The sequence below is a fragment of the Hordeum vulgare genome, chromosome 7H (assembly GCF_904849725.1).
Source record: "Hordeum vulgare subsp. vulgare chromosome 7H, MorexV3_pseudomolecules_assembly, whole genome shotgun sequence".
Classification (NCBI taxonomy): domain Eukaryota; kingdom Viridiplantae; phylum Streptophyta; class Magnoliopsida; order Poales; family Poaceae; genus Hordeum; species Hordeum vulgare.
Genome location: NC_058524.1, coordinates 87,092,674 through 87,118,547, shown reverse-complemented (window position 1 = coordinate 87,118,547; position 25,874 = coordinate 87,092,674). Strand labels below are relative to the sequence as shown.

The 25,874-nt window shown below is 42.3% G+C and overlaps 1 protein-coding gene across 1 annotated transcript; it reads left to right on the top strand.

Moving 5' to 3' along the window:
* The first annotated feature begins 10,723 nt into the window (after nucleotides 1-10,723).
* On the top strand, nucleotides 10,724-23,480 carry LOC123407245 (protein CELLULOSE SYNTHASE INTERACTIVE 1). Its single transcript, XM_045100336.1, has 8 exons — nucleotides 10,724-10,940; nucleotides 11,333-11,474; nucleotides 12,767-12,822; nucleotides 14,469-17,517; nucleotides 19,007-21,545; nucleotides 21,650-22,104; nucleotides 22,832-22,948; nucleotides 23,050-23,480. The coding sequence occupies exons 2-8, from the start codon at nucleotides 11,409-11,411 to the stop codon at nucleotides 23,188-23,190; spliced, it is 6,423 nt and encodes a 2,140-aa protein (XP_044956271.1). The 5' UTR covers nucleotides 10,724-10,940; nucleotides 11,333-11,408; the 3' UTR covers nucleotides 23,191-23,480.
* The last annotated feature ends 2,394 nt before the right edge of the window (nucleotides 23,481-25,874 follow it).

Sequence of the window (25,874 nt, the reverse complement as noted above, 5' to 3'; positions counted from 1 at the left end):
TTGCTCAAAGATGACTGGCGGGTGTCGGTTTCTCCAACTTTAGTTGAATCAGATTTGACCGAGGAGGTCCTTGGATGAGGTTAAATAGCAATTCATACATCTCCGTTGTGGTGTTTGCGTAAGTAAGATGCGGTCCTACTAGATACCCATGGTCACCACGTAAAACATGCAACAACAATTAGAGGACGTCTAACTTGTTTTTGGAGGGTATGCTTGTGATGTGATATGGCCAACGATGTGATGTGATATATTGGATGTATGAGATGATCATGTTGTAATAGTTAATATCGACTTGCACGTCGATGGTACGGCAACCGGCAGGAGCCATAGGGTTGTCTTTAAACTAACATTTGTGCTTGCAGATGCGTTTACTATATTGCTAGGACGTAGCTTTTGTAGTAATAGCATGAGTAGCACGACAACCCCGATGGCGACACGTTGATGGAGATCATGATGATGGAGATCATGGTGTGACGCCGGTGAAAAGAAGATCGTGCATGTGCTTTGGTGATGGAGATCAAGAAGCACATGATGATGGCCATATCATGTCACTTATGAATTGCATGTGATGTTAATCCTTTATGCACCTTATCTTGCTTAGAACGACGGTAGCATTATGAGGTGATCTCTCACTAAAATTTCAAGATGAAATTGTGTTCTCCCCGACTGTGCACCGTTGCGACAGTTCTTCGTTTCGAGACACCACGTGATGATCGGGTGTGATAGACCCAACGTTCACATACAACGGGTGCAAAACAGTTGCACACGCGGAACACTCGGGTTAAGCTTGACGAGCCTAGCATGTGCAGACATGGCCTCAGAACACATGAGACCGAAAGGTCGAGCATGAATCGTATAGTTTATATGATTACCATAGAGATGCTTACCACTGAAACTATTCTCGACTCACGTGATGATCAGACTTGAGATAGTGGATTTGGATCATGTACCACTCAAATGACTAGAGAGATGTACTTTTTGAGTGGGAGTTCTTAAGTAATATGATTAATTGAACTAATTGTCATGAACATAGTCTAATGGTCTTTGCGAATTACGATGTAGCTTGCGCTATAGCTCTACTATTTTTATATGTTCCTAGAGAAAATTTAGTTGAAAGTTGATAGTAGCAAACTTCGCAGAGGATTGTCCTCGTTGCTGCGCAGAAGGCTTATGTCCTTAATGGACCACTCGGCGTGCTGCACCTCGAGCATCGTCTGTGGATGTTGTGAACATCTGACATACACGTTTCTGATGACTGCACGATAGTTTAGTAGAAAATACTTAATGGCTTAGAAGCAAGGCGCCGAAGACGTTTTGAAACGTCACGGAACATAAGAGATGTTCTAAAGAGATGAAATTGTGATTTCATGCTTGTGCCCTTGTTAAGAGGTACGAGACCTCTGACAAGATTCTTTGTCCACAAAGTAAGGGAGAAAAGCTCAATCGTTGAGCGTGTGCTCAGATTATCTCAGTACGACAATCGCTTGAATCAAGTGGGAGTTAATCTTCCAGATGAGATAGTGATGGTTCTCCAAAGTCACTGCCACCAAGCTGTGAGAGCTTCGTGATGAACTATAACATATCAAGGATAGATACAATGATCCTTGAGCAATTCGCGATGTTTGACACTGCGAAAGTAGAAATCAAGAAGGAGCATCAATAGTTGATGGTTAGTAAAACCACTAAGTTTCAAGAAAGGCAAGGGCTAGAAGGGATACTTCGTGAAACAGCAAAACAATTGCTGCACTAATGAAGAGACCCAAGATTAAACCCAAACCCGAGACTAAGTGTTTCTGTAATGAGGGGAACAGTCACTGAGGCGGAGCAACTCTAGATACTTGGTAGATAAGAAGGCTGGCAAAAGTCGAAAGAAGTATATTTGATATACATGATGTTGATGTGTACTTTACTGGTACTCATAGTAGCACGAGGGTATTGGATACCGGTTCGGTTGCTAAGTGATTAGTAACACGAAATGAAAGCTACGGCATAAACGGAGACTAGCTAAAGGCGAGGTGACGATACGTGTTGGAAGTGTTTCCAAGGTTGATATGATCAAACGTCGCACGCTCCCTCTACCATCGGGATTGGTGTTAAACCTAAATAATTGTTATTTGGTGCTTGCGTTAAGCATGAACATGATTGGATCGTGTTTATTGCAATACGATTATTCATTTAAAGAGAATAATGGTTACTCTATTTGCTTGAATAATCACCTTCAATGGTTTATTGAATCTCGATTGTAGTGTTACACATGTTCATGATATTGGTGCCAAAAGATACGAGGTAATGATGATAGTACCACTTATTTGTGGCACTGCCGCTTGAGTCATGTTGGTATAAATTGCATGAAGAGGCTCCATGCTGATGGATCTTTATACTCACTTGATTTTGAATCACTAGTGACATGCAAATCACACCACATGAGCAAGGCCTTGTTTTTGTTGAGATGAAACAAGATAGTAACTTGTTGGAAGTGATACATTTTGATGTATGCAGTCCAATGGGTGCTGAGGCACGCAGTGGATGTCATTATGTTCTTACTTCAATGACGATTTGAGTAGATACAAGAGTATTTACTTAATGAATCACAAGTCTGAAATATTGAAAAGTTCAATTCTGTTTCGGAGTGAAGTTCGTCGTAACAAGAGGATAAACTGTCTACGATATGATCATAGAAATGAATATCTAAGTTACGAGTTTTGGTACGCAGTTAAGACAATGTGGAAATTGTTTCGCAGTTCATGCCACCTGGAACATCATAGTGTGATGATGTGTCTGAACGTCATAGCCACGCACTATTTGGTATGGTGCATACTATGATGTCTCTTATCGAATTACCACTATCGTTTATGGGTTATGCATTAGAGACAACCGCATTCACTTTAAATAGGGCACCGCGTATTTCCATTGAGATGACACAGTATAGACTGAGGTTTAGAGAAATCTAAACTGTCGTTTCTTGAAAGTTTGGGGCTTCGACACTTATGTGAAAAAGTTTCAGTCTGATAAGCTCGAACCCAAAGCGGATAAATGCATCTTCATAGGATATCCAAAACAGTTGGGTACATCTCCTATCTCAGATCCGAAAGCAAAGTGTTTGTTTCTAGAAACGGATCCTTTCTCGAGGAAAGGTTTCTCTCTAAAGAATTGAGTGGGAGGGTGGTAGAACTTGATAAGGTTATTGAACCATCACTTCAACCAGTGTGTAGCAGGGCGCAGGAAGTTGTTCCTGTGGCGCCTACACCAATTGAAGTGAAAGCTGATGATGGTGATCATCGAGCATCGAATCAAGTTACTACAAATCTCATAGGTTGACAAGGTCGCGTACTACTGCAGAGTGGTACGGTAACCCTGTCTTGGAGGTCATGTTGTTGAGCAAGAATGAACCTACGAGTTATGGAGAAAGCAATGGTGGGCCGGATTCTGACAAATGGCTGGAGGCCATGAAATCCGAGAGAGGATCCATGTATGAAAACAAAGTGTAGACTTTGGAAGAACTACTTGATGGTCATAGGACTATTGAGTAAAGATGGATCTTTAAAAGGAAGACAGACGATGATGGTGATAAGTCACTATTAAGAAAAGCTCGACTTGTCGCAAAGATGTTTCCGACAAGATCAAACAGTTGACTATGATGAGACTTTCTTACTCGTAGCGATGCTAAAAGTCTGTTAGAATTATGTTAGTAGTTGTTGCATTATTTATGAAATATTGCACATAGGATGTCAAACATTGTTTCCTCGACGGTTTCCTTGAGCAAACATTGTATGTGATACAACCAGGAGGTTTTGTCAATCCTAAAGATACTAGCAAGTATGCAAGCTCCAGCGATCCTTCAATGGACTGGTGCAAGCATCTCGGAGTTGGAATATACACTTTGATGAGATGATCAAAGATTTTGGGTTTGTACAAGGTTTATGAGAAACTTGTATTTCCAAAGAAGTGAGTGGGAGCACTATAGAATTTCTGATAAGTATATGTGGTTGACATATTGTGGATCAGAAGTAATGTAGAATTTCTGTAAAGCATACAAGGTTGTTTGAAAGGAGTTTTCAAAGGAATACCTGGATTGCGCTACTTGAACGTTGAGCATCAAAGATCTATGAAGATAGATCGAAAGCGCTTAATAGATGTTTCAACAAGATGCATGCCTTGACAAGTTTTTGAAGGAGTTCAAAATAGATCAGCAAAGAATGAGTTCTTGGTTGCGTTGTGAGGTGTGAATTTGAGTAAGACTCAAAACCCGACCCCGGCAGAATAAATAGAATAGACGAAGGTCGTCTTCTATGCCTTGGCCGTGGAATCTGAAGTATGCCATGCTGGGTACCGCACCTGATGAGTGCCTTGACTCAAAGTCTGTTGAGAGGTACAGAGAGTGATCCATGATTGAATCACTAGCAGCGGTCAAAATTTATCCTTAGTAACTGATGGACTAAGGAATTTTTCTCGATTATGGAGGTGGTTAAAGAGTTCGTCGTAAAGGGTTACATCGATGCAAGCTTTGACACTAATCCGAATAACTATGAGTAGTGAAACGGATTCGTATAGTAGAGTAGATATTTGGAGTATTCCTGAATAGCACATAGTAGCAGCATCTATAAGATGACATAAAGATTTGTAAAGAACACACGGATCTGAAAGTTTCAGAACGACTAAAACCTCTCTCACGAGCAAAACGTGATCAGACCCCATAACTATATGGGTGTTGGATTCGTTGGAATCACATGGTGATGTGAACTAGATTATTGACTCTAGTGCAAGTGGGAGACTGTTGGAAATATGCCCTAGAGGCAATAATAAATTAGTTATTACTATATTTCTTAGTTCATGATAATCGTTTATTATCCATGCTATAATTGTATTGATTGGAAACACAATACTTCTGTGGACACATAGACAAAACAATGTCCCTAGTAAGCCTCTAGTTGACTAGCTCGTTGATCAAAGATGGTCAAGGTTTCCTGGCCATAGACAAGTGTTGTTACTTGATAACGGGATCACATCATTAGGAGAATCATGTGATGGACTAGACCCAAAACTAATAGACGTAGCATGTTGATCGTGTCATTTTGTTGCTACTGTTTTATGCGTGTCAAGTATTTGTTCCTATGACCATGAGATCATATAACTCACTGACACCGGAGGAATGCTTTGTGTGTATCAAACGTCGCAACTTAACTGGGTGACTATAAAGATGCTCTACAGGTATCTCCGAAGGTGTTCATTGAGTTAGTATGGACCGAGACTGGGATTTGTCACTCCGTGTGACGGAGAGGTATCTCGGGGCCCACTCGGTAATACAACATCACACACAAGCCTTGCAAGCAATGTGACTTAGTGTAAGTTGCGGGATCTTGTATTACGGAACGAGTAAAGAGACTTGCCGGTAAACGAGATTGAAAGAGGTATGCGAATACTGACGATTGAATCTCGGGCAAGTAACATACCGGAGGACAAAGGGAATGACATAGATTATATGAATCCTTGGCACTGAGGTTCAAACGATAAGATCTTCGTAGAATATGTGGGATCCAATATGGGCATCCAGGTCCCGCTATTGGATATTGACCGAGGAGTCACTCGGGTCATGTCTACATAGTTCTCGAACCCGCAGGTTCTGCACACTTAAGGTTCGACGTTGTTTTATGCGTATTTGAGTTATATGGTTGGTTAACGAATGTTGTTTGGAATCCCGGATGAGATCACGGATGTCACGAGGGTTTCCGGAATGGTCCGAAAACGAAGATTGATATATAGGATGACCTCATTTGATTACCGGAAGGTTTTCGGAGTTACCGGGAATGTACCGGGAATGACGAATGGGTTCCGGGTGTTCACCGGGGGGGGGGGGGGGGCAACCCACCCCGGGGAAGCCCATAGGCCTTGGGGGTGGCGCACCAGCCCTTGGTGGGCTGGTGGGACAGCCCAAGAAGGCCCTATGCGCCAAGGATAGAAAATCAAAGAGAAAAGAAAAAAAAAGAGGTGGGAAAGGAGAGAAGGACTCCACTTTCCAATCCTAGTTGGACTAGGATTGGAGGAGGACTCCTCCTCCCTTGGTGGCGCAGCCCTTGAGGCTCCTTGAGCCTCAAGGCAAGCCTCCCCTCCCTCCTCCTATATATATGGAGCAATTAGGGCTAATTTGAGACAACTTTTAAGGCAGCCCGACCACATACCTCCACGGTTTTACCTCTAGATCGCGTTTCTGCGGAGCTCGGGGCGGAGCCCTGCTGAGATTAGATCACCACCAACCTCCGGAGCGCCGTCACGCTGCCGGAGAACTCATCTACCTCTCCGTCTCTCTTGCTAGATCAAGAAGGCCGAGATCATCGTCGAGCTGTACGTGTGCTGAACGCGGAGGTGCCGTCCGTTCGGCACTAGATCGTGGGACGGATCGCGGGACGGTTCGTGGGACGGTTCGCGGGGCAGATCGAGGGACGTGAGGACGTTCCACTACATCAACCGCGTTCACTAACGCTTCTGCTGTGCGATCTACAAGGTACGTAGATCGGAAATCCCCTCTCGTAGATGGACATCATCATGATAGGACTTCGTGCGTGTAGGAAAATTTGTGTTTCCCATGCGACGTTCCCAACAACCCAAGGCTGGACCTAAGCCTAAAACAGAGTGTTATTATTGCAAGGGAATGGGTCAATGGAAGCGCAACTGCCCCAAGTATTTGGCTGATAAGAAGGTGGCCAAGGAAAAATCAGGTATATTTGATATACATGTTATTGATGTGTACTTAACATCCTCTCGTAGTAGTGCCTGGGTATTTGATACCGGTTTTGTTGCTCATATTTGCAACTCGAAGCAGGAACTGCGGAATAAACGAAGGCTGGCGAAGGATGAAGTGACGATGCGCGTGGGAAATGGTTCCAAGGTTGATGCAATCGCCGTCGGCACAGTCTCACTTCAATTATCATCAGGATTAGTTATGAACTTAAGTAATTGTTATTTAGTGCCTGCGTTAAGCATGAACATTATATCTGGATCTTGTTTATTGCGAGACGGTTACTCGTTTAGGTCAGAGAATAATGGTTGTTTCATTTCTATGAGTAATATCTTTTATGGTCATGCACCCAATGTGAGAGGATTGTTCATATTGAATCTTGATAGTGATGATACACGTATACATAACATTGAGACCAAAAGATGTAGAGTTAACAATGACAGCGCCATGTTTTTGTGGCACTACCGCTTAGGTCATATTGGTGTAAAGCGCATGAAGAAACTCCATTCCGACGGGCTTTTGGAGTCACTTGATTTTGAATCACTTGACACATGCGAACCATGCCTCATGGGCAAGATGACTAAGACTCCGTTCTCCGGAACAATGGAGCGTGCAAGTGACTTGTTGGAGATCATAATACCGATGTGTGCGGTCCAATGAGTGTGGAGGCGCGCGGTGAATATCGTTATTTTCTCACCTTCACTGACGGTTTTGGTAATTGATGACAATTCCTATGGACTAATGGTTGCCTTAAGTTATATTTATAGGATTTGTCCATAGGCACTTCTTGAAGTCCATCTGTTGGGTTTAAGGAGTTTATATGATGACCAAGATGGTATTCAAGGTATTATCCAAAGAATGGTCATAGAGACAGAAGGTTGATCAAGATCTCAGACAAAGAGTAAATCAAGATGATCAACACACAAAGCATACAAGATGTACCGAGAGGGATCAAGTGATCCCATGGTTTGGTAAGCATTGTCCATTACGTGTTTGTGTACTAACCCATGGTCTTCGTGAGAGTTCTATGTGGGGTTAGGTGTGTCTCCATGGGCCTGCGTCTAGAGGAAGATCTCATACAACCCATGAAGGATGACGTCAAGTGGTGATCGTCATCAAGATTGCGGTGTGCAAGTTCAAGTGGATCAACACGAAGATATCATGCTTGAAGCCTGCCGTCCATTGTGGTGGCAATGGACTTGTGAAGATATACTGAAGAGCGGCTCACCCATGTTGTGTATGGGGGAGCAATCAACTAGTCTTCATCAAGCCAACGCAATCAAGAAGGTGGTCCATCTTGAGGAAACCAAGATCATCGTCATCTAGCTCAAGAGGACGAGGTGCAAGGTACAGGTTTGCCCTTGATAGGTTTTCTGTTTTAGGATAGATTGCCGTTCTGTCAAGGGGGGCTCTCAAGTGAGTAGCTCGATCGTATCGTTCGTTGAGAGCTCAAACCATTTCCATCCTTGCATCATACTTCTTGGTTCTTATTTGGTGTTTCTCTTTGTGAGTTTTAGAGCTTATGGTCATCTTCATGACAAGCTCGAGTTCATCGAAAACGGAGTCCATATGCATCTACTATGATGTTTTCGATGTTGGAGTTTTTGTCGGTTCTTCATTCATAGAGGTCTCACATCTCTATATCATTGGCATTTTCACATCTGTTTGGATAGCTCTTGTCGTCCTGAATCCAACAAGCTTGGGTTTGCTCGATTCGGAGCTCGTATGCGAAAGTTATGGCTGTTTCAGTGGCGAGCGGTAGTACCGCTCCAGTCCTAGCGGTAGTACGCCAGGGGCAGCGGTAGTACCGCTCCGGGTGGGCGGTAGTACCGCTTCGGGACAGTAGTACCTCTCTCTGAGCGGTTGCTCTCCGTCGGACTTTTTGCGAAGACTTTCTCTAGAGGTAGTAGAGCCAGGGTCTAGCGGTAGTACCGCCACGGCTAGCGGTAGTACCGCTAGGGGCTGTACGTGTGCTGAACGCGGAGGTGCCGTCCGTTCGGCGCTAGATCGGAACGGATCGTTGGACGACGGTGATTTGAATCACGAACCTGTACCACTACATCAACCGCGTTTCTTAACGCTTCCCGCTTAGAGATCTACAAGGGTACGTAGATCTAATCTCCTCTCGTAGATGGACATCACCATGATAGGTTTTCGTGTGCGTAGATTTTTTTGTTTCCCATGCAACGTTCTCCAACATTAAGTGCATTGAACCGACTATATTTTGCTTGTTTCTTTCGTCTTATTTTTGGATCCAACTATTTTATGGATAACATTTCAAGCCAGACTATTAAGAAAAAAAAAGTACATACATCATACTTCCTCTTTTTCGGTTTATAGGGCTCAAATCTAAAATCTCATCAGGTGAGTTGTGAGTGGATGACACTAGTTTTAACTAGTCACTGAAATATTTTTCACATATTCAATTTTCGAGGCAATAAATGTAGCATCCTCCTCATTGAACTTGCATGATGGATATAGAAAACGATGAATGCATGACCACTCATTTCCTTTCTCTAAACTCTATGAATTAAATATGACATGTGACTCAAAACACTTTAACTCAATTAGACTCAAAATGAGCCTAATAAAATGGAAAACTGAATTTTTTGAGATGAGCCGTATAAACCGGAAAGGAGGGAGTAGTTCCTTAACCTTAACTGAGTTATTTGTGTGGACTTGTCACGTTCTTATGAGGGCGTCTGCACAATTTAGTGTTTTGTTTCGCAAATCAGAACGTAATTAAATAAGCTCCCGTACACCAAACCAAGACTAGTACACCCAGCACACAGTCCGACACATTTCCTATTTTCTTGGGTCAAACGGGATTTTATATTGTACTCCCTCCGTCCGAAAATACTTGTCTTAGAAATGGATATAATTGATGTATCTATAACTAAAATAAATCTAGATACATTTATCTCTAGGACAAGTATTTCCGGACGAAGGGAGTATATCAGAAACCAGAAACCCAAAAGATTCCTCAATGGAATTACACCCCAATGTCACATGTATATATAACAGAGCTTATTACCAACGACATGTTTCATACTCCCTCCGTACCTAAATATAAGTCTTTTAAGATATTTTACTAGGTGTCTACATACGGAACACAATGAATGAATCTATACTCTAAAGTGTGTCTATATACATCTGTATGTAGTACATTAGTTGAATCTCTAGAAAGACTTATATTTAGGAACGGAGGAAGTACATATTCACGTAAAACTATATCTAACGCCCAATTCGCAGAAAATATTGAGGTTTTATAGGAACAGAAACGGGCGTCACAAATGAACGGAAGAAAACAGGCGCGGTGACGTAAATTAATCAGCTTGTGCAACATGTTCTTCCGAAGGAAGAAGGCCGGTACGAAAACACCCTCCACTCGTTTTACAGCTATGCACAAGTTGGCGGATACCTCTCCCTCCTATCCTACCTGTTGATTTTCTGGCTCCGCAAGACAAAAACCCCTCCAGCCCATGCAGACTGGCGCTAATCAACAAACACCGCACCTCTACCAGCCTACAATCCATTGTTTAGTCCAATCGATATCGCCTACTAAACTAGAATAATCATGATGTTGCACACACATCCTTTAGAATCTAAACATCTTGCGCAATGCCCTTTGCTACCCCCCCAAAAAATTAAAATACCGAGGTCACACTGAGCAAAGGTTACCTACCCATCATCATCTGGCTAAAATTATACGTACTTATATATGTTTTTTTCGTATGATGCCTACTGAATGTGAAAACAAAAACTTCCATTTCACAATTCATGAATGTGGAAAGGAAAAAACAAAAAACTCGTCTAGTTTTGCAAATACGAGAAACGGGAAGGGTGTTGACGCAAGAGCGCCAGTACGAAGCTCCAAGCAGAGTTGCTCCGCACTGCCACTGTCGGCGGTAGGTCGCTGCCGCGCTGGGAAGAGGAGGCTCGCTCACTCACTCACTGGGAGGTGGAGGCTATATAAATTGCGGCTCCCTTTTAGGCCCCCCATAATTAGCGTTAATAATAAAAGTTTCCGCGCCAGGGAGGGAAAAAGATCGAGAGCGTAACAGACGCCTCTCTCTCGGCTGTGCGTGCATGGGCGGCGCCCCCCTCCCCACTGGATCTGCACTGCCGGCGTAGCAAACTGGGAGGCGGGCGGCCGAGCGAGCTCCCGGAGATTCCTCGCAGAAATCTCGCGCCGGTTCCATGAGAGGTTCGCCCCATCTTCCGATTCTCCTTTGCTTTTTTCCCCCCCTTCCCTTCCGCGGCGATTCCGGCTGCGGCGTGCTGCTCCAGTCGAGCTCGAGCTCCGGGGGGGATTGCGCGCGATCTAGCTTGCCGCGCGACGAATTCGCGGGGCAATTAGCGCCCAATGAGGCGATTCGCGGGGGCTGGTGTGGGAAGTTGGGAGTGTCGGTGATCCGCTCGGCAGCGGCGGCGGCAGCTGCCGCGCCCGTCCGCGCCTAGATCCGGGGCCGCGCGCCGGCGGTCAGCTGCGCCCGACGCAAAATCCGGCCGTAGCTCGGCGCCGGAATGCGATTTCTCTTCACTGCGTGGATCTGACGCAGCTGTTTTTCCTTTTTCCACTTTTACTGTCGGTTTCAGGTTGAGAGCTCGGAGGCAGTGAGGAAGAAGCGGGTAGCCTGATCTGCCCGGCTCCAGGGGGTCACGCACGGCTAAGATGGCGGCGGCACTGGCGTGGAGGTTCAACGGAACCAACGGCGGCAGCCACGGCGGCGCAGATCTGGTAGGTGCCCCTCTCGCTACTACTGGACGTCGTGGTTCTGAGCTACTGTAGTAGACAGTGGCAGGCAGCCCGTCGCTTTCCGAGTTTTTCTTCAACTGCAATCTTCGGTTCCGTGATTAAATACTACTCCTACTAGTAAAGTAGCGGGATAAGGATACTCTTTGAGAGTGAGATCGGTTGTCACTTGTCAGCCTACCTGATACAAGCCTATCCTGGGTTTCGTATCGGTCGAATTTCGTGCTCTGGGGTTCTAGTTGAGATGCAGTTTTACTTACTAGCCTTTCAACTAGGCCTATCGACTTTTACTGTGGTGTGTGGACATAACGTAGTTTTCAGTATCTGTATCTTTGGATCGAGGGGCTAGGAAGCTGTTACTCTCTTTTGGCAGGAGTGGCAATACCATTCTTGGCAGAACATGGCCTGAATAAATCCATATGCTCGTGTTTGGCATTTATAAGCATTCGAAAGCTTTGTTGTGAGATAGGCATGTAGCTATTTTGGATTAAACGAAAGTGTGGAAAAGTTAAACTGATTGAATTGACTGCATTTTTGTTGCTGCATCTTTGCATAGTATTCATGTACTGAATCTCAGGTTCATTTTTGTATGGACGAATACAACCTTTTTTAGTTCTTCATCTCCGTGGATTTCCATGACTTCCATCTTAGCCTTCTGCATATAAAGTCATGTCATGTAAGTAATTTGACTAACTATAATCTAGAGAAATTATTCTGGAACTTCGAAGTCATGCCATAGAAAACTCTGTTATGCTTCCGTGGAATTAGAGGGAGTCCTGAGAAAGTGCTTGTCATGAAACTTCAATGGTGTTGTTATCACTACATATTTCTACAGTGATTTCATAGGCATCTTTGAAACACCTTTGTCATAATTCTTGTATAGTTCTTTTTGTATTACCCGTAACCATGTGATTTCCGTCAATTAGATACATACTCTTGAGACTTCATGTACTAGAGAACAGTGATTTATCACACTGCAAGAATGATGATTGTTTTCAGTCTTGCTTGCACTTTGAGGGAGAATATGGGATTGATCTGACAACATGATCATCATTTTGAACACCCGACCTATGTTTTGGAGTCATTACATTGTATTCACCGTTGTAATTCTGTACATTTTATTGTAATGATTGTTTCATGTTCAAAAGCCTTCATTTGAATCTAGTGCTTATGGTGTTCAACACTTTGTGCAATGCAATGCTATCAGCTCATGTAAAGTTCAAAAAAGTATGTCTTGGATTCTTTAATGCTAATCACTCTTGCTTCGCTATCAACAGGATAAAGTTCAAGATTCAGAGCCACCAACTCCTGTCTCGGTCATGAGAATGGGCAAGTAAGTTGTGATTCTTTCTTGGTTTGTACCTTGTAGTGCAAAATGCTCATAGTCGTGTATAGCATGATTGATGAAATGTGATTTACCACAAAAACATTTCCACTACTCTTACCTTCTCTTATTGTTTTTCTGCTTGATATGTCTGTTGCATCTCTTGGACTTTTCTTTCATATAACATCATGCAATACAACAACTGTAAAGTCGTCAAAAGGTGATCTTAGAATTTCTGAATATCAAATGGGAAAAAGAAAATGTCCATTTTGTCAACTTAAGGGATATTTTTTTAGAAGTGACTTATATGTCAACCAAACTAGTAAAGAAATGGTAATGAGTAATCTATATAATGACTACCCTGCACCTCAACAAATTTCTGCTCCAAATAAAGGGACCCCTAGATAAAAGTTTTTTGATGCCCTGGTTTAACATTACTTGGATGTGTAAGAAATTATGAAAGCAACAAGAGTCAAAACCTACACCTACATTTAGATAGGCAATTGCATTGGTTATTCGAGTTACAGTATTACAATTGTAATAAGGTGCTATTGTAGATTTAAATAGGTCCTGCAATTTTAGCTTCAAAGGCAGGAATGCAATTTGGAAATGTTTTGAACCTTACTTCACAAAGAGGGGAACTTGAGCGTTTTTCAGTCGCCTAGAACGGGACTGCATGCCTAGTCTACCCAGGTCCAAGGCTTCGCCTCCGCAGAGTGTGCTCCTCGTAGTTTCTTTTAAATTAAAATCACATGGATGCTAGTGCCGGTTGGTCGAGTTCTTTTTTTACCTCATGAGCGAGTAAAGGGCAGGGACAGGTGCATCTCGAAGGAAATGAGATACTTGAATATGGAGAAATTGACCACATACAGGAGAGAAGATTTTTCATGAGCAAAATTCTAACTATTCCTTCTTCCTTGATCTCATAAGTTACAATGCAAACACATTGACTTGCCACCTAAGACTAACTCTATCTCAAACTCAAATCTATCTTGAATTTTTTTAAAGGGATAAATTCCTAATCAAGCCAACAGATCAAGATCAAAGCAAAGTAACGTGCAGCAGCCAAATGAGCATTCCAGGAAATATGTTAGAATCGAGAGATCACATGACTTTTTCCCTTCCAAATCATGCAGGAGAACTGCATAGACAACTGGGCGATAAATACAAAGAGGGGGTAATCTAAACCTAAAATGACAAATACATAGATGCAAGAGCTATGGGCAGAGCGTGGGGAACAGCCAAGCACCAGTTCTTGCAGGCTGTCTTAAGTTAGCCGACCACTGCATTAAGCCATTAAGCGAAGTCATCTTGGCAGAAGATCACACAGCATTTATAAATCATCTGATACACCTGTTTAATGAAAATGCCACATGGATTTGACCATCTGTAAGTAAAGAATCACAAACTTCCAAAATATCAAATCGGTATTACTATATTTATCATGAAATACACTTATATAATTATTTCTCTATGAGGCGACATTTTTATACAGAAATTGATGGGTCAGAGTACCATCTTGAATACATTTTGGATCAGATGTAGTATCTTAGTTGTGAACTTCTGATAAACTACTATGCTCTTGTAAATTATACCACATCAAAATCATTGTGAAGTATTGGACACCAGAACTAACTGATCATATGTAATTGCAGGAACCGAGTCAATATGGAGGATGAGGAGACACTTTCAAGTGTTGCTCATTGTATTGAGCAGTTGCGGCAGAGTTCTTCGTCCACTCAAGAAAAAGAAAGCTCATTGAAGCAGTTATTGGATCTTGTTCAAACACGTGATACTGCATTTGGAGCTGTTGTGTCGCATTCACAGGCTGTTCCAATACTTGTTTCTCTCCTCAGGTCTGGCTCATCTGGAATTAAGATGCTGTCTGCTACTGTTCTAGGGTCTCTTTGCAAGGAAGAGGAGCTAAGGGTGAAGGTTCTGCTTGGTGGTTGCATCCCTCCATTGCTTGCTCTTCTCAGGTCCAAGTCAGCTGAAAGTCAGACTGCAGCTGCCAAAACAATTTATGCTGTTTCTCAAGGTGGGATAAGGGATCATGTTGGATCAAAGATATTCTCAACAGAAAATGTTGTCCCAGTACTGTGGGAGCAACTCAAAGTTAGCCTCAAGAATGAGAGTTTGGTGGATGGCCTGCTAACCGGAGCACTGAAGAACTTGTCAAAAAGCACAGAGGGGTTTTGGTCAGCAACTGTGCGATGTGGTGGAGTTGATATACTTATAAAACTGATTGGTTCTGGACAGACAAATACCCTAGCAAATGTGTGCAATCTTCTTGGGGCTTTAATGATGGAAGACTCATCAGTTTGTTCAAAAGTTTTATCAGGAGAAACAACAAAACAGCTCCTAAAGTTACTTGGTCCTGGTAATGAAACTTCCATTAGAGCAGAAGCTGCTGGTGCTCTGAAATCCCTTTCCGCGCAGAGTAAAGAAGCTCGGCGTGAGGTAGCTAGTTCTAATGGGATTCCTGCTCTTATAAATGCTACTATTGCTCCATCAAAAGAGTTCATGCATGGAGAATCTGCCCAAGCGCTGCAAGAAAATGCCATGTGTGCATTAGCAAATATTTCTGGTGGTTTATCTTATGTAATCTCAAGCCTTGGTGACAGTCTTGAATCATGCTCTTCCTCTGCACAGATTGCTGACACTCTTGGTGCATTAGCCTCAGCCTTGATGATATATGACACAAATGCAGAATCAATCAGTGCATCAGACCCTCTGGTCATTGAGAAGACATTGATGAAACAGTTTAAGCCTAAGGCGCCCTTCCTTGTACAGGAGCGTGTAATTGAAGCCTTGGCCAGCTTGTATAGTAACCCAGTTCTCTGCAAGACACTTGCAGATTCGGATGCAAAACGTTTGCTTGTTGGTTTGATAACCATGGCAGGCACTGAGGTGCAAGATGACCTGATGACATCACTCTTTGCTCTCTGCAAGAAAGATTGTGATTTATGGCAAGCTCTGCAAGGTCGTGAGGGTGTTCAGCTATTGATTTCTTTACTTGGTCTATCCTCAGAACAGCAGCAGGAATGTGCTGTTGCTCTGCTCGCTCTTCTGTCAAAGGAGAACGATGAGTGCAAATGGGCTATCACTGCTGCTGGTGGTATACCTCCTCTTGTTCAAATATTAGAAACTGGTTCTCCGAAAGCTAAAGAAGATTCAGCAACCATCATTGGCAATTTGTGCAATCACAGTGAAGACATACGAGCATGTGTTGAAAGTGCTGATGCAGTTCCTGCTTTACTATGGCTTCTCAAAAATGGAAGTGACAACGGCAAAGAGATAGCATCCAAAACACTGAATCATCTCATTCACAAGTCAGATACTGGAACTATTAGTCAGTTATCTGCTCTGTTGACAAGTGAACAGCCTGAATCAAAAATTTATGTTCTTGATGCTTTGAAAAGCTTGCTTTCTGTTGCACCACTTACTGATATTCTGCATGAAGGAAGTGCTGCAAATGATGCAGTTGAGACAATGATCAAAATTCTAAGCTCCCCTAAAGAAGAAACTCAGGCTACATCAGCATCTGCTCTTGCTGGTCTATTCCATTGCCGCAAAGACTTGCGAGAAACACATATTGCAGTGAAGACACTTTGGTCAGTCATGAAACTGATTGACGTGCAGTCCGACAGAATACTAATGGAGGCCTCATGTTGCCTTGCTGCTATTTTTCTTTCAGTCAAGCAAAATAAGGAGGTTGCTGCAGTTGGACGGGATGCACTTGCTCCACTAGTCTCACTTGCAAGTTCAACAGTTCTTGAAGTAGCAGAGCAAGCAACCCGAGCTTTGGCAAACCTTTTTCTTGATCATGAATTGTCTGCCCTGGTATCTTTTGAAGAAATTCTGTTCCCTTTAACTCGTGTTCTTAAGGAGGGTACTCTGGATGGAAGAATTCATGGAGCAGCAGCAATAGCTCGCCTTTTGCAGTGCCGACCCATTAACCAAACCATCTCTGATACTATTAATCGCTCTGGTGCTGTCCTTGCTCTAGCTGGTCTCTTGGAAGCTGCTAATGGTGATGCTTCAGCAACATCAGAAGTTCTTGATGCACTGGTGCTATTATCAAGATCGAAGGTGTCAAGTGGGCATACCAAGGCTCCCTGGACAGCTCTTGCAGAAAATCCTCACACCATACTTCCCCTTGTTTCTTGTGTAGCTGATGCAGTGCCCTCCTTGCAAGATAAAGCCATAGAAGTTTTGTCAAGGCTCTGTTTGGACCAACATGATGTTGTGGGTGGTTTAGTTTCTGAAATTCCAGGTTGCATATCATCAGCAGCACGGCGAGTCATTGGTTCTAACCTTCTGAAAGTTAAAGTTGGTGGATGTGCTCTCCTTGTTTGTGCAGCAAAAGAGCATTGCCAAAAGCAGATTGAGATACTGAGTGATTCAAGCCTGTACATTCAGCTAATCCATTCTCTAGTTGGTATGATCAATACAGCAAACTTACCTTCTGAAAATGGAGATGGTGAAAGTATAGCAGACATTAAAATTTCCAGACACTCAAAAGAAAATAGCAACGACGCTGAAATGGTGTCCCACACTGCTGTTATCTCGGGTAACATGATTCCACTCTGGCTACTTGCTGTCTTTGCTCGCCATGACGACAAAACAAGAGCAGAAATTCTAGAAGCTGGAGCAGTTCAAATGCTCACTGAGAAGATATCTCAAAATGCATTTCTATATGTGGTATGTGGATGCTAGTTATTCCATTTTACTTATTCTTTGTACACATACAAGTTGGTATATGAATGTTAGTATCTCTTACACACTTCATTATCTTGCATTACCATTTCAATTTTTTTTATCTTGCATTACATACCCACTTTACATTCATAGCTCCTTTTTTTTAAAAGTTTGCTCCTAAATGTGCTTAGACTGAATAATATTTAGGTTTTATGTAGGCAATAACTTATTGAATGGATCACCTCCTACCTAACTGATTTCTAGTATTCCATCTATTGTACAACTAAGGAACCTTGATTTAATTATCACCTGCTAAGTCTTAGTACCCTAAGTAAAGTTTCATACTTTTCCATGAAACATTAGCTTGTGTTGATTCATCGTTACACTAGGGGCTATTGTTTCCTTGGCACGACCATTGCCTGTGCATACGATCCCATGTTTGCCCTTTTTACCACTCTTCATTATTTTGAGTAAAGGTTCCAGAGGAACCAAAGGTCTACATAACCTGGCATGACTAAACAAGAGAGCTAATGAAAAGTTAACAGAAATGAAGTGCTTCCTTCAAATGGATATTTCCAAAACCAATCAATTCCCCCATTCTTCTTCTGAGATGGGCTGTAAACCATACAAAACCAATCACATATCCCCTGGCACAGCACGTTTAGTTACTCCAGTTCGTTGTTGACCCATTGTTGAGGAGTTCTAGTTTTTCAAAATCAACTATAATATTGCCATCTATTTTATTTGGGGGTACCTTTTTGAACTTACGTTTGCATTGTTGTCCTAATATTCTAGCATCAAAATGCCTTGTGATGTATCCCAAAAAACTTGAATTGTAGCAACTAACTGAATTGACACTCAAAAGAAAAGATTTGTGGTATCTTCGACCATACTTGCATTCTGAAGTACACGATCAACTGAATCAACTCTCAAGTTCTATTTGGATAGCATATACAACATAACAATAATAAAATTCTGTGCTCGATTATACATGATAAGTTCTGTTTGGTGTTTTGTTTTTGAAACTTGTCTAATACTACTTCTGGAGACCCATCATATATCTTACTGCTGCACTGGTCTCCAATTTCTTATCAGATAAAAGACTTATTTTGGTATTCATATCGCAAAGATAGTTTACACCCTTTAATACCTCACATACTTCAAAATTAGATAAGATCAAAAGTAACTTTACATTGTGATTTTTTTTTGGTTGGACACACCATGATTGGCATTTGGAAGTTCTCATGGCATTCATTTTTGTCTGTGTTAAATCTTTGGCATTATATTGCGCTGCAGCTGACTAGTTCAGTTCCCTAAAGTTTTCATTTTGATGAGAAAAGATCCACCGCAAATATCTAATAGAGCTTAAATTATTCATTTGCTAGTTTTTATGTTCACACAATGCATTGTCTTGTTGCTCATAGCTTGTCAAGTTTTTGTTTTCCTTTTAATTGCCGGGACTGCTCGTAATGTATGTTTATGCTTTTATCAGGGTGAAGAAGATAATACCGCATGGGTCTGTGCCTTACTTCTTGCATTGCTATTTCAAGAAAGAGAGGTCAATCGATCTAATTCAGTATCCCATTCAATTCCTGTGCTCTCAAACTTGTTAAGGTCAGATGAGCCAGCATACAGGTACTTTGCTGCACAAGCTTTGGCAAGTCTGGTTAGCAACGGTAGCAGAGGAACTCTTCTGGCTGTTGCTAATTCTGGGGCTGCCAGCGGACTTATATCTTTGCTTGGATGTGCTAATGTTGATATAGCTGATCTTTTGGAGTTATCAGAGGAATTCATGTTGGTGCCTAATCCTGATGAAACTACGCTGGAAAGGCTATTCAGAGTTGATGATATCAGGGTTGGTTCAACTTCCAGAAAATCTATTCCTCTTCTTGTTGATCTACTTAAACCCATTCCAGAAAGACCTGGTGCTCCTTTCTTGGCATTGGGTCTTCTGACACAATTGGCTGTTGATTGTGTTCCAAACATGCTGCTAATGGCTGAAGTTGGAATACTAGAAGCACTTACCAAATATCTATCACTTAGCCCACAAGACGCAACAGAAGAAGCTACAACTGAGTTGTTGGGCATTCTTTTCAGTTGTGCGGAAATAAGGCAACATGAATCAGCACTTGGTACTGTAAACCAGCTTGTGGCAGTCCTTCGTCTAGGAGGAAGAAATTCACGCTATAGTGCGGCAAAGGCACTGGAAAGTTTGTTTTGTGCTGACCATGTCAGGAACAGTGAGTCAGCTCGACAGGCTATTCAGCCGCTTGTAGAAGTTCTGAGTACTGGCATGGAGAGGGAGCAGCATGCAGCCATATCAGCACTTGTTAGACTGCTTTGTGACAATCCGTCAAGAGCACTTGCAGTTGCCGATGTTGAGATGAACGCAGTGGATGTTCTGTGCCGGATTCTGTCCTCAGATTGTTCAGCTGAGTTGAAAGGTGATGCCGCTGAACTGTGCGGTGTTCTGTTTACAAATACAAGGATCCGCTCTACAATGGCTGCAGCCCGCTGTGTGGAACCTTTGGTCGGTTTACTGGTTAGTGAAGCTAACCCGGCCCAGCTTTCTGTAGTCCGTGCACTGGATAAGCTCCTTGATGATGAACAACTCGCTGAATTAGTGGCAGCGCATGGGGCAGTCGTTCCTCTTGTTGGGCTTTTGTTTGGCAAAAATTTCATGCTTCATGAGGCAGTTGCCAGAGCTTTGGTGAAGATTGGAAAAGATAGGCCGGCTTGCAAATTGGAAATGGTTAAGGCTGGTGTAATTGAGAGCATTCTTGATATTCTTCATGATGCTCCAGATTTTCTTTGCACAGCATTGGCAGAAATGCTTCGGATTTTGACAAACAATGCTAGCATAGCAAAAGGTCCATCTGCAGCCAAAGTAGTACAGCCTCTTTTCTCTTTGCTATCAAAGGCAGATACCGGTCCTGAGGGGCAGTATAGCACTTTGCAGGTTCTTGTCAATATTTTGGAGCATCCTGAATGCCGTGCTGATTACAACTTGACACCCCGCCAAACAATTGAGCCAGTCATTACCTTGCTGAATTCATCTCCACCAGCTGTGCAGCAATTGGCCGCGGAGCTCCTATCTCATCTTCTCCTGGAAGAACACCTCCAGAAGGATACAGTAGCAGAGCAATCCATTACTGCCCTCATTCAAATTCTCTCATCGGGTTTGCCAAATTTACAGCAGAGGGCTATAAAAGCTCTTGCTAATCTTGCATTAGCCTGGCCAAATACAATTGCAAAGGAGGGTGGTGTCTTTGAGTTGTCCAAGGTGTTGTTGCAATCTGATCCTCCTTTGCCTCATGTTGTATGGGAATCTGCAGCAGCTGTCCTGTCTAGCATTTTGCAGTACAGTACTGAGTTTTTCCTCGAGGTTCCTGTTGCGGTACTAGTGCAGTTGCTCAGATCAGGGACTGAAAGCACCGTTGTGGGCGCACTGAATGCCCTGCTTGTATTGGAGAGTGATGATTCAACAAGTGCAGAAGCAATGGCTGAGAGTGGTGCTGTAGAAGCTCTTCTGGATCTCTTGAGGAGTCATCAGTGTGAGGAAGCTGCTGCAAGACTCATTGAGGCATTGCTGAACAATATAAGAATAAGGGAGGCGAAGGCTGCTAAAAATGCTATCGCACCTTTATCCATGTACCTTCTGGATCCACAGACACAGTCTCAACAGGGAAGATTGCTTGCTGCTCTTGCTCTTGGAGATCTTTTCCAAAATGAAGGTCTTGCTCGTTCTACTGATGCTGTCGCAGCATGCCGTGCTCTGGTCAATCTTCTTGAAGACCAGCCAACAGAAGAGATGAAAGTGGTAGCCATTTGTGCCTTGCAGAATCTAGTAATGTACAGCCGAGCAAATAAAAGAGCAGTTGCAGAATCTGGTGGCGTCCAGGTCTTGCTGGACCTTATCAGTTCAAGCAATCCTGACACTTCTGTTCAGGCAGCAATGTTTGTCAAACTTCTATTCAACAATCACACTATCCAAGAGTATGCCACGAGTGAAACAGTCAGAGTTATAACTGGTAAAGCAATACCCCTTTCTTCTTTGTGTTGGATCACTTGCATTAGTCATTTTTTATTTTTCTACCCAGAGTTTATGTACCTGATGATGGTGCTCTGCATGCAGCTTCAATCGAGAAGGATATATGGGCATCTGGGAGTGCCAATGAGGAGTATCTTAAAGCGCTCAATGCTTTACTTAGCAATTTCCCTCGTCTGAGAGTCACTGAACCTGCTACAATATGCATTCCGCATCTTGTAACATCCCTTAAAACTGGTTCTGAAGCAACTCAAGAAGCAGCACTGGATTCACTATATCTGCTAAGACAAGCATGGTCGGCTTGCCCAGCGGAAGTGTTTAAAGCTCAATCAGTTGCTGCCTCAGAGGCTATTCCTCTACTTCAGTACTTGATACAGTCTGGCCCACCACGGTTTCAAGAGAAGGCAGAGTTGCTACTTCAGTGCTTGCCTGGGACACTTACAGTTACTATAAAGCGTGGCAACAATCTGAGGCAATCAGTGGGAAATGCTAGCGCATTCTGCAAGCTTACTCTTGGAAATAATCCAGCAAGGCTGACAAAGGTACGTCTATATTTTGTGTGCTTCTCATTTCAGGGATATAAGTCCATACACAATTCATTACTTCCATGCCGACAATAAATAATTGCTATGCCTGCAGTTAATATTGTTTATCTTTTACCTATTTATTCATCTTTATGTGCACTTCTATGATCTATTAGCAAGATCACGGTTTGACGGTCCATATCAAAGCTTGGACGGTTTATGGATTAATTATGGGTCCTACTAGTTCTTGTGCTGTCGTGCCTCCAAGTATTTATTTAAGCCTATGATGTTTGGAAGAGAGATATTTCTTGCTAAACTTTCGGTATCTAGTCTTATCTGGGGTTCGCTGGTCCTGTAAAGCCCTGTTTGTTTCAGCTTTAGGCAGCAGATTCTCGTAGAAAAAATCAGAAGCTGAAACAAACAGCTATTTGGAATCAGCTTTAGGTACCCTGATGCAAAAGCACTTAGGGGCTGTATTTTTCTGCAACTGATAAGTGGAGCATTGGAATATGGTGCATCAGTCTCCAATGTTGCCATTAAGAGTAGAAATTGGAATGACTCCTAATCGTAGTGCCTTTGCATTTGGTGCCTAACTTGAAGCATAAATATTTACTAGTTTATTTTCTTAATGATGATGTATATAGGTATATTTGATTTTGAGCAGCTTCTTTTTGCACTTGACCATGTGCGCACATGCATGCAGTGTAACAAAGTTGATTGACCTAACTCACTCTACTATACGCAGATTGTCTCGACTGGTGAGTCACCTGAATGGGATGAGGCCTTCGCATGGGCTTTTGACAGCCCTCCTAAGGGCCAGAAACTTCATATCTCTTGCAAAAACAACAGCAAATTCGGAAAGGTACTGAAATGTGATACATTCATTATATTTACCACTTAATATCCTTTTGCTGTTTCGTGTCATTGTATTTGCGTCCTCAAGCTCCACGTCCGTTGTTGCAGAAATCATTTGGTAAGGTGACGATCCAGATTGACCGGGTTGTCATGCTGGGATCAGTCGCTGGAGAATACACCCTGCTGCCGGAGAGCAAAAGCGGTCCGAATAGGAACCTGGAAATCGAATTCCAATGGTCGAACAAATGACAGCATCTACAGAATTAGGCGCCCCTGTGTAAGTTAAAATATATAAAGTCACGAGTGGTTTTCTTGTTCCATATCCTCTGCTATAATGTTACCCTGTTTGTGCATCAGTGTAAATAGCCGGCAGAGAAAGTCGTTCTTTTGTTGTTGTTGTTGTTGTACCTTTTTGTGAGATAAAAACAGATGAGATCAGTTGTTTTTTGTACTGATTGTAATGGACCGACCGATTCATTATTTTTTTCGACGGGATTTTTTCGTTTGTATAATCTTTATAAGGCCATGTTTGGAAGCAAGGGAACCGGGTGTGTTTGGTTGTTGGGGAATCAAGTGGCTCCACAGGGCGTGGGTTTAAATTTTTGGGTCAATCCTGTTGCTTGGTTTGCGGAATGAACCAGATTGAATATTGGTCCCAGTTTGTCGCAACTTTACGTTCCCCCTTCCAATTTCATCCCCTAGAACAGCAATTATGTACTTTGTACTGATTTAATGTGAAGAAAACCCTATCAAATGATCAGTGGGTCAATCAAACACATATTCGGCATGGCCTATCCGGGCTTCACATATAGATAATTAAATGAAAATTCAAATATATTCAGCCGCCTCTTGCCTGCAAGATGATCAGTGGACATTTGATATATTGAAGCGTTCATGATTGCCTAGGATTTGGATCATGATAATGAGTGGATTTGGACCTTGACAACAACTCATGAAATAATGTACCAACAGTCATGAATTACCAGCATCCACGTATCTTCGTTAGATCACCTATCCGAGTTTGTCAGCCTTTGGGAAAAGCTCTCTATCGTCCACCTAAATCCGGATAGGACGGATATCATCTCATGGAAGCTAACGATCCGGATAGGGCAGATATCTCATGGAAGCTAACGATTGAAAAACTAACGATGGATGTCCATTACTCGGCTGCCTTTGTCTACAAGGTTCAATTTCGGGGCTTAGTGGACACAGACCTTGTGCAGAATGTCTGGAAGATTTGGGCCCCTCAAAGTGCAAGTTTTTTGTGTGGCTCGTTATTAACAACAGGATTTGGACGGCTGATCGTGTGCAAGGGCGGGGATGGCCTAATTGCAACTTATGCCCCCTTTGTAAACAAGTTCAAGAGACGGCGGCACATCTACTTCTCCGATGCAGATACACTGTTAGAGTTTGGTATATGATTAAAGTTTGGTTTGGCCTTCGTGACGTGAACCTCCTGGATTGAGGCCACATGAACTCCGTTAAAGGTTGGTGGGGCCACAACGCGTTCAGGATGACGCAATCCCGAAGGCCGCTCATCTCCCTCATGCTGCTCATTTCGTGGGAGGTTTGGAAGGAACGAAATGCGAGGGTCTTCCGCAATGCTGCAGTACCGGTTGGAGGTATTGTCGCAAAGACTAAAGAGGAGTGTAGCGTGTGGTGTCTTGCTGGGGCTAAGCATTTGCGTAATTTAATGCCACGAGAGTGATGTTTTGTAATTCGGCCTCTGGCCACAAACTCTAAACTTTCTTCCTTATTTAATAAAAATGACAAATCTTTTATCTTGTTTCAGAAAAATAATGGCCAAGGACTTCCTCACCATCCTAGGAGGTTTGGTGCGAGTGGAACGCCCGATTCTTCAACAACATCGCCACCTTGCTTTCCATCAAGAATGATATTGGAAATTGGAGCATCATGGGCACTAAACATTTGAGTGCTATTTTACCAGAGATCAATCCCTTTGTATTGGCCTTTGTTGTCTTAGTATGTGAACTCCTTGATGAGATGAGGCAAATGTTTCGCCTCCGTTGGAAATGAAGTGAAACACAATTACCTTTATCATAAAAAGATTGAATGTTATATATCCTTCCGCTAAACCTTTTTTCCTATAAACAATAGATGTACGACTAGAGGAACACATTTGTAGACCCACACTAGGCCCTGATGGCTGGCCCATTTCGTAGTGAAGAAGGTGAAGATCAATCATTTGGGTGCGTCTATGCCTCTCTCTTAGTGAGCAATAGGTAGCGCCCATCCATTGTCGTTCCCGTGTCTGTCGTTCCCTTGGGCATAGAACATTTTTCTGAAAACATTTTGGACATCATTTTAAAATTACATGAACATATTTCAGATACATGTGGACATTTGTTTCCAATAATATAACCTTTTTCCACACACATTGTTTTTGCCTGAATATGTTTTACCAGTGCGTTGACATATTTTCTTTCTTCCATATATTCGTTTTTGCTTCTTTTTCCTCCGGTCTTTTATATAAAATACATTTATGTTTCTATACAAGATAAATGATTTTTCTAAAAAATGTATGAACATTATTTTTCCAAAACCTGTGCACACTCTCCGAGCTGTATGAACATTTCTTTTCATATACAATATTTTTCTGAATATAAGTTTAAACATTTACTTTATATGTTGCTTGAATATTTATATTATACATATATGCCTTTTTGCAAACCTTTTTTGAATGAAATATATGTGCATTTCTTACACACATGAACAAACAATTGTGAGATTGGTTTAATAGTTCTAACAATGTAAAAAAACTTGCATTTTATAATAATGTTGTATGTCAAAAAATGTTCATATATCTTAAAGACATGTTCATGCTTTAAAACAATCATTCATCAGACAAAAATATAATGTACTACTCCCATAAATATAATAAATGAAATAAGAAAGAACAAAGTAAAAAACAA